General features: G+C 42.9%; 1 protein-coding gene across 4 annotated transcripts in view; it reads right to left on the bottom strand.

The window, feature by feature from the left end:
* Positions 1-3,670: 3,670 nt before the first annotated feature.
* Positions 3,671-12,726, bottom strand: part of Dmc1 (DNA meiotic recombinase 1) — a 43,637-nt gene continuing 34,581 nt past the window's right edge. For all 4 annotated transcript variants that reach the window (XM_076556339.1, XM_015997833.3, XM_042265471.2 and 1 more), the window contains 2 exons: positions 9,924-10,040; positions 3,671-3,877 (listed from right to left, as the gene is read on the bottom strand). In XM_076556339.1, coding sequence (XP_076412454.1) covers positions 3,808-3,877; positions 9,924-10,040 — 187 coding nt within the window. In that variant the 3' untranslated portion in view covers positions 3,671-3,807. The remainder of the gene's footprint in view (positions 3,878-9,923; positions 10,041-12,726) is intronic.

The raw sequence follows: 12,726 nt of genomic DNA on the forward strand, positions 1-12,726 counted from the left end.
TACGGCTGCTGACCTACTGTCGCTGTATCTGGGCACCTCTAAGTCATGCTCTCCCCTTTAGGACTGCCACTCAGTATCCTCCCCCCACAACAGACTACGCGAGCTAAGGAGAAGTGACCTGATTTTTTTGTGACAGGGTACCCCTGTGTAGCCTTGGCTAGCCTGGAATTTTCTAGCTAGACTATGCTGACCTCCAACTCACAGAGATCAGCCTGCCTCTGCCTCTGAGATTAAAGGCATGCACTGCCACATCCGGCTAGAGACAAATTTTTCTTGCTTGACACCTCCTCTGTCTGGCTTCAGTGTGTGGTACTTTGGTTTGTTTATTATTTTCTTTTTCAATGTGCTGAGAATCAAACCCAGTACTTTTGAGGTAGGTGCCCTTCACTGAGCTATATACTCCAGGCAGTCTGTGGTACATTGACAGGGCAGCCTTAGCAATCATACAATGACCTTTTCAGTGGAAGAGCTGAGCTTCAGCACACTTCTCCATTCCTTCATGACAGCTGTATTCTTCCCTCCTTGGGTAGAGAACATTGCCAACAGTCACCCATGACTGTCCCTCCTCCTCTCTTTATAGCTCATCTTCTGTCGACTCTGACATCTTGTCTTGAAGGGCCTTGAGCATGGTAAGCATGGTAGCTCATGCTCTACCACTGAGCTACACCCCGGCCTGGTCTCATGTCACCGTCTCAGATCAATCTAACTGCCTCATGTCTCCCCCATGCCATTGTTAGTCTGGGGCCTGTTCTCTGAGTTTCTACCAGACGAATGTTCCAGCTGCTTCTCCATACCAGCCCCCAATCAGAGCATGCCTGAAATCAGTCCTCTTTGTAACTACAAAGGCTATTCTTGTGCCTACCTTGAGCCTACGAAATACCAGTGGTGGCAGAGGCTTCAAGCTTCTTGCTATAGCAAGCTCTGAATACGTAGCTGAATAGGTAGCATCGCAAATGGTCTTCACTTCACAGGATGGATGATGGTGGCAGAAAAATGTGATTTCTTGGGGTTGGGGATTTAGCTCAGAGGTAGAGTGCTTGCCTAGTGAGCACAAGGCCCTGGGTTCGGTTCTCAGATAAAAAAAGAAAGAAAGAAAGAAAGGAAGGAAGGAAGGAAGGAAGGAAGGAAGGAAGGAAGGAAGGAAGGAAAGAAAGAAAGAAAGAAAGAAAGAAAGAAAGAAAGAAAGAAAGAAAGAAAGAAAGAAAGAAAGAAAGAAAGAAAGAAAGAAAGAGAAAGAAAAAAGAAAAGTGTGATTTCTCTATTGGATATCCTGTTCCGGTAGAAGAGCACCTCAGTGCTCCAGGCAGCACCTTGGCTACCATATAGGAATAGCCTGAAGGAGAAGAATAGTAGCCCAGAGTCAGAAGAACAGATGAGGTGGCAGGTTCATGTCCTGAAAACACATTTGAGATCTGGGCGCCACTGGTAGCAGAAGTCAGCTCTTCCACCAGCTTTTCAGTTTCCTGAGCTGATGAATTTCTTGACATGCACATGCTAGTTTGAGATTCTGTGGCTTGCAACCAGGAGTGCTGATTGACCCTTTTGCCCTGTGTTTCCCTCACTGCTCCCTACCCTCTAAAACAGGAGCCAGACCTCCTCCTATACTCTGGAAGGGAAATGACAGAGCCCAGTTGCTTTGGTCACAGGTGACAGAGTGAATCCTGGCTAGAAGAGCTCAAAGTGTACCTGTTGTTGGCCTAAACACCTACACAGTTTGCCATGTTCTCCTAAAGCTGACCCCAGATTTCAGTTTCTTTTCTATGTCCACAGGCCCAGCTACTGTTCTCTCAAGACAGTCAGCTAGCAGCATGCTCTATTGAAACAAGGCCTCCTCCCAGAATGGCAGGCCTTTGTTGAGCCCTGGTTTCTGACTCTACTGCCCATTGCTGAACTAGAAAAAAAAATTTTTTTTAAGGTTTTTTTTGTTGTTGTTGTTTTATTTAGGTTTTTTGTTTGAGAGAGGGTTTCTCTGTTTAGCTCTGGCTGTCCTGGAACTTACTTCGTAAATGAGACTGAACAGAGATCTGCCTGCCTCTGCCTCCCAAGTGCTGGGATTAAAGGTGCGCACCACCACCACCACCACCACCACCACCACCTGGCAGAAAGATTTTTTAAATGCCAAAATATAATGCACAGAAAGTTTTTTTTAAATGTATCTAGTAACAAATCCCTTTCCTAGAACAAAACAATGCTTCAATATTTACATAGTAAAGTAATTCATTTAAATGATTTTACAGACTCTAGAAAGTCTGCTCCTAGATGCTTTTGTTCCTGCTCTATCAGAGTTGCTGCTCCCATGCTTTTACAGGAGAAAAAGACAGAAGGTCTCCGCCTCCCAGGCTCCACAGGCTGAGTGTTTTCTGCTGCCAGCTGGGCTCCTCCTTGGTCCGTCTTTGTGGTCTGTGCTTGACCTTTCCTTCCCCACAGTAGACTGCATTCTAAGAGTCAATTCAAGGTCTCACCATTTGCTCTCATTTTCCTGAGCATTGTCCCCTTCCCCAGTGTGCTGCTCCTTGAGGCAGGAACCACACCTTGTTTATTAACATGTAGCATCTGAGACTAGCCAGCAAATGACTGAATGGAGAATCAAAAACCTTTTGTAGCAAATACTTAACTTTTTAGATTTTTCATGTAAGTTAATACAATATAAAAGATCATCTGGCCAGGCGGTGGTGACGTATGCCTTTAATCCCAGCACTCGGGAGGCAGAGGCAGGCAGATCTCTGTGAGTTTGAGGCCAGCCTGGGCTACAGAGCGAGTTCCAGGACAGGCTCCAAAGCTACACAGAGAAATCCTGCCTCGAAAAAATCAACCAAAAAAAGAAATCCTCTGTAATGGTTATATATTAGTATTTTAATTTCTAAATATCTCATCTTTTGAAAACTAGATTTTATTTCTGACAATCATACACACACACACACACACACACAAAAAAAAAAACAAAAAAACAAAACAGTGTTCTTTCACAAATTCTGAGGGCTCTGTTCTAGATTTTACATTTAAATTAGCTCTAAAATTTTAAAACACTTTGAATTTTCTACCCAAAATATACAAACATGCTTTTTTTTTTTTAAGGTTTACAAACATGCTTTTTTAGATCAATGTCATATAGCCCAGGCTAGTCTTGAATTCACTATGTAGCTAAAGCTGCCTAGGTCTCAGGAATATTGAGGTTACAAGTGTGCACCACCACGCCCAATTATCATAATGCATTTTTTAAAAGTCATTTCAACTTGACAAGTCAAATGACTTAAAAGTTGGCCTACTGTTTCTCTTCTGTTGCTGTAAAGATGCATGTGCAGGCTGCCAGTGTGAATACCAACAGCTCCTTGGTGTACTCTAAACATTCCCCCTTACACATCTCCCTCTTGGGGAACAGCATCCAGTTACATAGGTCATTGTATGTATATCCCAGAAAATGTTGGTCTGAGGGAAGTCTGAGGGAGTGGGACATCTTTGAGCTCCTTGGCTTTCTGTATGCTTAATGGCTCACTTTGAAAGACAGAAGGAAGGGTACTGAGTACCCTTTCCCATACCTGACAGGCACATGTATGCATATGTGTCTATCAAGTAATTCAAGAATATGTATGCATATTTCTCAATCAACAAGCAGTGTATATATAGTTGGTTATATCAGGCTGGAACTTTTAAGATAAATATAAGCTTTAAATCTCTTTTCTGACTTTCCTTTAATAACACATGGAGAAAAGCAAACAAACTCTTATTTCAAGATGTAAAATCAAGACTGCTTTTCCATTTCTCCAGCTCCTAATAAGCACCAAGAAGCAATCTGTACCAATTCTCCACCTACTCCTTGGCATCCCCGATTCCTCCAGCAGTTATTGCGAAGGTGGCTTCATTTTCAGGCATCTCAGGGCTACAGAATACAAGGGAACAGAAGTTTATAAAAAGCTCTGTTTCTATAAATACTGTGCACATGTCACAGTCGTCACGTTCCCATCAGTCTGAGTCTCCAGAGACACTGCAGTGCTGCTACAGCTAAATGTGGACTACAGAACTTACCTAGCAGTGTTATCAACCCTCGCAAACATTTGTTAAACAACTCTATATAAAGTTTTGAATGTCAAGAAAAATTAGCCCCAAACTTGGAAACAGGCAAATCGGGATAAACTGGGTGTTCCTCCAGGGTAGTTTGAGGCCTGTGGTGCAGATCCTGTGTGGCTTGTCTGACTCCTTAGGGGTACACCTTTCTACAGGCTCTGCTAACACAGGGGGAGTTTTAAAAGGCTTTGAAATAAACTAGGAAAGTCCTGAGCACCTGCAATGGGAAGACGGTTGTCTAGCACATCCTTCAGTTACCTAGTTCTGTAAGGGCTCTATGCATTCTGAGTTGTCATTAACCGCAAGTAGTGCAATTCTACCTGTTCATAGAAGTACAAATTGTGAAAGTGGAATACCGTTGACTACTGAACTATAGATATTGACCCATTTTTGATCAACTTGATTCATTTCTGCATTCCCTATTTGACTAACACATGTATGGTACTCTGATTTTTCTTTTGATTTAGTTATAAGACCCTATTAGTTTTCATTAATTAATTAATCAATGAAAACTAATGTGACTTTAAGGTCTTTGATGTGGGCTAGTGAGAAGGCTCAGCAGTAGAGGCACTTACTAATAAGTCTAAGGACTTGAGTTTGATCCCTAGGGCTCACACAGTGGGAGAGTTGACTCCTGCAAGGCCTCTGACCCTGACATGCATGCTGTGGCATATGCATGCCCAAGCACTTGTATGCTTGTGTGCATGTGCTTGCACACACACATACACACACACACACACACACACACACACACACACACACACAAATGTACTAAACCAATGTGTTATGGAGAAAGAAAATAAAGCTGAGTAAGGGAGATTAGGTGTGTGGGCACTGGGTGATCAGTTCTTAAACAGGTAACTTTTTTCTTTTCATTTGTATGTAGTGCTGGAAAACTACTGGTGGGAGAAAAAAAAACAAAAACTAGTGCTGAAAACAGACTTCAGAATCTTGAATGTGCTAGACAAGTCTTTCACCTAGCTATGCCCTTAGTCCTTTTGTTTTTATTTATTTATTTATTTATTTATTTATTTATTTATTTATTTATTTATTTATTTATTTATTTTGAGGCAGGGTCTCTCTATGCATTCCTGGCTGTCCTGGTACTCTATGTAACTCAGGCTGGCCTTCTACCTCTGCCTCTTGAGTGCTGGGATTAATTACTTTTTTTTTTTTTTTTTTGGTTTTTCGAGACAGGGTTTCTCTGTGTAGCTTTGCGCCTTTCCTGGAGCTCACTTGGTAGCCCAGGCTGGCCTCGAACTCACAGAGATCCGCCTGGCTCTGCCTCCCGAGTGCTGGGATTAAAGGCGTGCGCCACCAACGCCCGGCACTTTTTTTTTTTTAAAGGGAGGATCTCATTATGTAGCTTAGGCTGGCATTGAACTCCTCATCCTTTTGCCTCCCCTTTACCCAGCTGAAAAGGTAACAGTTTTGCGTGTGCGTGCATGCGTGTGTGCGTGCGTGTGTCTCCACTTCACTTCTTTTAATTTATTTATTTTTATTTTATGTGCATTGGTGTTTTGCCATGGGTGTCAAGTCCCCTGAAACTGGAGTTACAGGCTGTTGTGAGCTGCCATGTGGGTGCTGGGAACTATACTCAGGTCCTCTGAAGAGCAGTCAGTGCTATAACCATTGAGCCATCTCTCCAGCCCCTCCACCTCATTTTTTAAGACAGGGTCTTTCCTAAATCTAGAGCACTCTATTTCAGCTATACTTGCTCAGCAAGCCCCCAGAATCTTCTTGTTCCTCCAGTGCTGAGATTACAGATACATATCACCATACCCAGCTCTTAGGTGAGTACTACTGAGACTCTTCCAAACTTAGGTCCTCATGAATGTGTAGCAAGCACTTTACACACTGAATGATCTCCCCACCCTGGAGAAGGTAGCATTTGATCAAATACTTGAAGTAGATGAGAGAGATGACTAGGCAAAGGGCTATGTGGGAGGGTTTTTCCAGGCCGAGGAAACAAGTGGGCAAAGACTCTAAGGTAGCAGCATGCCTGACAGTGCCTTCACTGGAGGATCACAAGTTTAAGACCAGCCTGGGCTACAGAACAAGACCTTGCTTTAAAAAAGAGGGAGGGGGATGGGTGGGAAAGATCAGTTGGTAGAGTTCTTGCTTGAAGCCCTGGCTTCAATCCCCAGCATTTCCTGAAAGCAGGTGTGGTAGTGCATGTCTGTAATTTCAGCACTCAGGAAAAGAAGGGAGGAAGGTCAGAAGCTCAAGGTCATCTTTGGCTATATAGAGTTTGAGGACAGCCTGAGCTACATGAAACCCTGTCTCAAAAACAAAAATGTGTGAGGTGGAAGCACAGGGGGCAAGGGAGGATCAAGGAATGAGTTTAGGGTCATTCATGGGACTGGAGAGCTGACTCAGAGGGTCAGGGCACTTGCTGCTTACAGAGAAGCCGGTTCAGTTCCCAGCACCATGAACATCCACCCACACAGCAGCTCACAATGGTCTATAACTCCAGTTTCTAAAGCTCTGATGCCCTCTTTTGGTCTCCATCAGAACAAGGGATGCACATGCATATACATACATTCAGGCAATCATACAATACAATAAAAATAAAAATTTAAAAAGCTGCCGGGCGGTGGTGGCGCACGCCTTTAATCCCAGCACTTGGGAGGCAGAGGCAGGCGGATCTCTGTGAGTTCGAGGCCAGCCTGGGCTACCAAGTGAGTCCCAGGAAAGGCGCAAAGCTACACAGAGAAACCCTGTCTCAAAAAAACCAAAAAAAAAAAAAAAAAATTTAAAAAGCTATTCATGGAGTGCTGTGTAAATGGCTGTAGAAACTTGGGCTTGGTTCTAAGTTATGGGAAGCCTGCTGGGTGCTTTGTCAAGGCAGCAAGTGCTCCCAACTGCTGAGCTACTTCTTCCACCCCTAGTTTTGATATCTTAAGCTCTGAACTAGTTCTGCTGTTTTGATATAAGATGTACATTTGTTTGTTTGTTTGCAACAGGGTCACACTCTCCGGCCCAAGCTTACACACTTGGAATTTACCTGGACTGGCCTTACAATAGCAGTAATCCTCCTGTCTCAGCTTCCAAGGTGCTGAAATTATAATCATGAGCCACCACACCTGACCTGAATCTAGTCTATGGAAACTTGACATTACTAGCCTTACTAACAACTTACTGTTCTGATTCCTTACTGAATTTGCAAGGCTGAAACAATCTCCTAGGCCAGTAAGAATGGCTGGAGCTAGCACCACTTTGAGATCTTTGCAGCAGTTAATTCTGCAGCTCACACACGATCAAGCCTATATGATAATGAGTATTCAGAGATGGGTAATGCCTAGGGGGTGCTCACCAACCTAAGACAGAGCGCCTGTGTGGCCTGGGCAGGCATCTCCATGACGGGTAAGGTGACCTGCTGTTGTCCCACACAACCTAAGTCAGAAGCTCATTTATTAGTAAAAGGGGGACAGGTCCCTGGCCCCCGTTTTGGGTAACTGTTGCCTTACTTGCTGACCTTGACCTTGATATCCTCCCTATGCTAATTCCCTCCCAGGTTTCACCCTCCTGAATGTCTGTGTATCCTGCATAATGGGCGTTAACAGCTTAGATGCAAGACTGTAAAACATTGCAAACTTCTGCCTCCTGGGTTCTCCCATTGTGCTGTAAGCCTGTATTTAAGACCTCCTCCCTCCTTCAATAAACGGCATTTGGCATTTAAAAAAAATGGCTGGAGCTGTTTACCTTAAAGATCTGTAGGAGGACTAAATGAGACATGCAAATGACTGAACAGGTAGCTTAAGTTCTTCGGTTAATTCAATGAATAGTCATTGAGTGTCTACCCTGTCAAGTCCCAGCTCGTTACTGGGAGATTAGTGAACTATAGTTAGTCCCTGTTGTGAGGGAGATGTAGAGCAAACAGTCAGTTAGTAAGAATGAACAAAGTGTTTGGATGTTAGCTGGGTGTGGTATGCCGACCTTTAGTCCCAGCACTAGGGAGGCAGAGTCAGGTGGATCTCTATGAGTTTGAGGCTAGCCTGGTCCACATAGCCAGCTCCAGGCCAACTAAGGAATACATAGTGATCTTCTCTTAAACACACACACACACACACACACACACACACACACACACACACACACACACGGGGTGGGTATTTGAGTGGGGCTAGAGACATGGCTTAGTGGTTAAGAGCACTCTTCCAGAGGACAGGGGTTGGATTCCCAGCACCCATATGGTGGTTGACAACTGTCCGTCTGACTCCAGCCCCAGGGGATCCAATGACCTCCTCTGGCCTCTGAGGGTAGTAGACACACATGAGACACACAGACATACATGCAGGCAAAATACCCATACACATAAAAAATATTTTTTTTTAATAAAAAAAGAAAGTGTTTGGGTTTCTGGCACAGCACTCTATCTAAGAAATAGACAATGAAGTTCCAGTAATGAGACAAGATCATCGATTGTAATTCAACAAAGAACATTTGTAGCCAATTTCTAGAAATGACTGAAGTTAAAAAACTACAGCATTTATAGAGGATGACTTCTACAGGGACAGAAGAGAAGAAGCATCTTGCAGATGTGGGAACTAATCTTAACTCAATACCAAGACATTCTACCTGCTGTGGTCCATACTGGATCCAGACTAAAGCTCATCTGCTCTTTGGGAACTACTCTTCCCCCCCTAGATGAGTTACCACAAGTCTTTACTTTGTTGTTTGGGGTTGACTAATATCAGTCACAGATATTGTATTACCTGTTATGTCTCAGACAAGCAAATAGTGTGTAACTGTCTAGATGGGATGACACATTATACAGTTCATTACACATGGAAGGGTCCTTCCATGTGTAATGAACTGTCATGAGAACAGAGACTTGTCTTTTCTCTCTCTGAGGTATATGCATGCAAGTATGCACACCTGTCTGTACACATGTGGAAGTCAGAGGAGGATGTTGGATGTTCTCCTTTATTGCCTTCTATCTTATTTTTTGAGACAGTCTCTCACTGAACCTGACGCTCAATGTTTCAGCTAAGCTGGCTAGCCAGTGAGCTTCTGAAATCCACTTGTTGCCCTCTACCTGCAGCTGCCCCACTGCCCAATGCTGGGGTTACAGGCTCATGCCTGGCTTCAGAGTGATGGGGATTTGAACTCAGGCCCTACTGCTTTCACATTAAGTGCCCTTCCCCACTGAGCTATCTCCCCTCCCTAGACTTACCATTTTGTTTTGTTTACTGCTTTATCCCAAGAACCCAGCATTGCTGATATGCAGTAAACTTTCCTGTAAATTTGTTACATTTATAATTTTTGTTGTTGTTATTTTGTTTTGAGACTGGGTCTCTCTATGTAGCTGTCATGGAGTTCATAGCGACCTGCCTGCCTCAGCCTCTTAAGTGCTGGGATTGGAGGTGTGTGCCACCATGCCCTATAATATCTGGATATTTATAATTCTTAGTCAAGCAAGAGAAGTCTCAAGCCCTCCATATGTTTAGAAATTAGCTGAAGTTGGACTATAGAAGCATTTCAGGATGTTAGATAAAATCTAGCATTCCTCAGGAACTTGTGAAATGGATTTTCCATCCCCAAAAGGAATCTCTCCCCCCAGCTACTCTCCTTATAATCACTAGAACCTAACAGCTTACAGTCTTCAACTGAAGTAAATGTGACATCATTGCTTGCTTCACTATATGCTCTGAATGTCAGAGACTGATAAACGTGACTATAGACTAGATCCCTAGTACATAGTGCACAGGTGGTACTTCCTGATCAGTGACATAATATTTAAGAAGGAAACTCAGAACAAATAGTATCTGCCAGGAAGTAAGTATAATCTCTCAGGGGTAGCAATTCTGTTTAAAGGCACATGCACAGGATCTGAAGAAGAATAAAGAAATATATACCTGTCATAAATCTTGGCAATCCTCAGTTCTCCTCTTCCCTTTCGCAAGCTTATTCTTGTTGTTGAAGCATGAGCCAGAATGTGTCCGCCAATGGGTTTTTTGGGATCTGCCTGGAAGCTGAATCAACAAAACATTTCTTCAGGTTTCGTTTGGATGTGCAATGGTATTTGCAAAGAAGAGGCAGTCTCTATGAGTGAAATGGCAGGGATTCTTTGTGTGTGTGTGTGTGTGTGTGTGTGTGTGTGTGTGTGTGTGTGTGTGTGTGTGTAAGGATTTCAGAGGTCAACCTTAGGTCTGCCTTAGGAGCCATCTACCTTATATTTGAGACAGGCTCTCTCTGGAACCTGGTGGGTTTGTTGACTGTCCAGTGAGCCGGAGAGTGGCCTGTCTCCACCTTTCAGCACTGAGATTACAAATCTTTGTCACTGTGACCGGCTTTTATGTGGGTTTTGGGGGTTAAATTAAGGTCCTCATGTTTGCATAGCAAATACTTTACACCTGAGCTATCTCCCTAATCTGTATCCTTAAACAGAGAGGGAGCTACTATCTCATAGCCATCCAGTTTAGACTTCTGAGAGTCCCTGACAAACAGTTCTTTTTTGGTGTTTCTATTTTTGTTTTTTTGTGCTTAGGTTAGGTTTTGTAGCTGAGATTAGTCTCTAACTCATAATCCTCCTGCCTTAGTCACTTGAATAATATGACTACTGGTGTGCACTACCATACCAGCTTTTAGTTCACGTTCTGTTTGAATTTTAAAGATAAATTACTAAAAATAAAATCAATTACTATTGAGGTCTGGGCTGGAACAGTTGCCTAGAATGTTTGAGAACTTGGGCTTAATCCTAGCACTCAAAAAACCCTTAAGTAAGTATAGAGAAAGCACAAAATAGGGCTAGGGATATAGGGATATAGGTAGAGTGCTTGCCTGGTACGCCCAAGGTCCTGGGTTCTACCCACTGAGAGAGAGAGAGAGAGACAGAGAGACAGAGAGAATTAAACATTCATTATCTTAGTATAATGGTTGAGGTTAAAAATTCTCCTTATAGGCCGGGCGGTGGTGGCACATGCCTGTAATCCCAGCATTCGGGAGGCAGAGGTAGGTGGATCTCTGTGAGTTCAAGGCCAGCCTGGTCTACAGAGCTAGATCCGGGGACAGGCACCAAAGCTACAGAGAAACCCTGTCTCGAAAAAAAAACAAAAAACAAAAACAAAAAAATCTCCTTATATAGCTGAATGGTCATGGCACACACCTTTAATCCCAGCACTTGGGAAGCAAAGGCAGGGAGATCTCTGTGAATTAGAGGCCAGCTTGGTCTACAGAGCGGGATCCAAGACAGATACTAAAACTACACAGAGAAACCCTGTCTCAAACAAACAAACAAACAAACAAATAAAATACTAGATTTACTTATTTATTAGCTCATTATCAAAAAGTTATTTTAAAAATTTTTTGGGGGGGGTGATTTTCAAGATGGGGTTTCTCATCTGTAAACACACAAAAAAGTAAGCTCTTAACTATGTCTAGTCATAGTGATTCAAAAATCATATTAATCCAGAAAAGAAGTTAAAAATACTATTGATATTCATCTTGAGATATACTTGGGGACTAACATTTCCATTGCTAAGAAGTGGAAATTTCGCCAGGTGGTGGTGGAGCACGCCTTTAATCCCAGCACTCGGGAGGCAGAGCCAGGCGAATCTCTGTGAGTTCAAGGCCAGCCTGGTCTACAAAGTGAGTTCCAGGAAAGGTGCAAAGCTCCACAGAGAAACCCTGTCTCGAAAAGCCAAAAAAAAAAAAAAAAAAAAGTGGAAATTTCTTTTTTAAAAAACGGAAATTTAATTATTTTAAAATTATGTGTATGTGGGTATGTGTAGTTGTCCATGTAGGCAAGAGGCATCAGATTCCCTGGAGCTGGAGTTACATGTAGTTGTGAGCCACATGAAGTGTGTGCTGGGATCTTAAGCCAGATCCTCTACAAAAGGAGTATGTGTTCTAGCCCCCCATATCTCTATCCTTAAAAAAAAAATTTAAAAAGTCTTTTTTTTTTTTTTTCAAGACAGGATTTCTCTATGTGGCCCTAGCTGTCCTGGAACTTACTCTGTAGACCAGGTTGGCCTCAAACTCAGAGATCCACCTGCCTCTGCCTCCCAAGTGCTAGGATTAAAGATGTGCACCACCACCATCCAGCTAACTTTTCTTCTTTTAAAGATTTGTTTTAGTGTGTATGTGTGTGAGCTCATATTGTAAACTGTAAATTGTTTATTTACTGAAGTAATGGAAACCTAACATAACTACCTACAAACTTAACTAGAGTTGTACTCATTTTCTTCATTCAAATTTCTTTTTTCTTGTTCAAGCAAGTCCTCTCATGTCTCTATGCCTTTACACATAATTTTACCTCTGAAATGAAAGCCCCTTTCCTTACTGGGTTTACTCAAGCAATTCTCACTCATCCCTCAACCCTGCAGCTCTGTTGTCTCCTGCCATGGTGTATATTTTTTTATTAAAGCATTCTGGCCTGTGGTGTAGCTCAAGGACAGAGCATGTGTCCAGGATGTGCAAAGCACCCCTAGCATCACAAAGGGAAGGAGAAAGAATCTTCACTGTTATTTGAAACAGTCCCTATTCATCTAGTGTCTAGACAAGTGTGTGTCACATGAAGGAAGGCCTTTCATGAACACTGAGAAGATACTTGGGCTCTCCCTGGTCTAGGTCTTCCTGGATACAGGCTTGTAACATCTCCTCAAAGAAACTATACATTACATGCTCAACTATGTTCATAGCAGCACTATTTGTAATAGC

This window comes from Peromyscus maniculatus, chromosome 20, assembly GCF_049852395.1.
Source record: "Peromyscus maniculatus bairdii isolate BWxNUB_F1_BW_parent chromosome 20, HU_Pman_BW_mat_3.1, whole genome shotgun sequence".
NCBI classification, from domain to species: domain Eukaryota; kingdom Metazoa; phylum Chordata; class Mammalia; order Rodentia; family Cricetidae; genus Peromyscus; species Peromyscus maniculatus.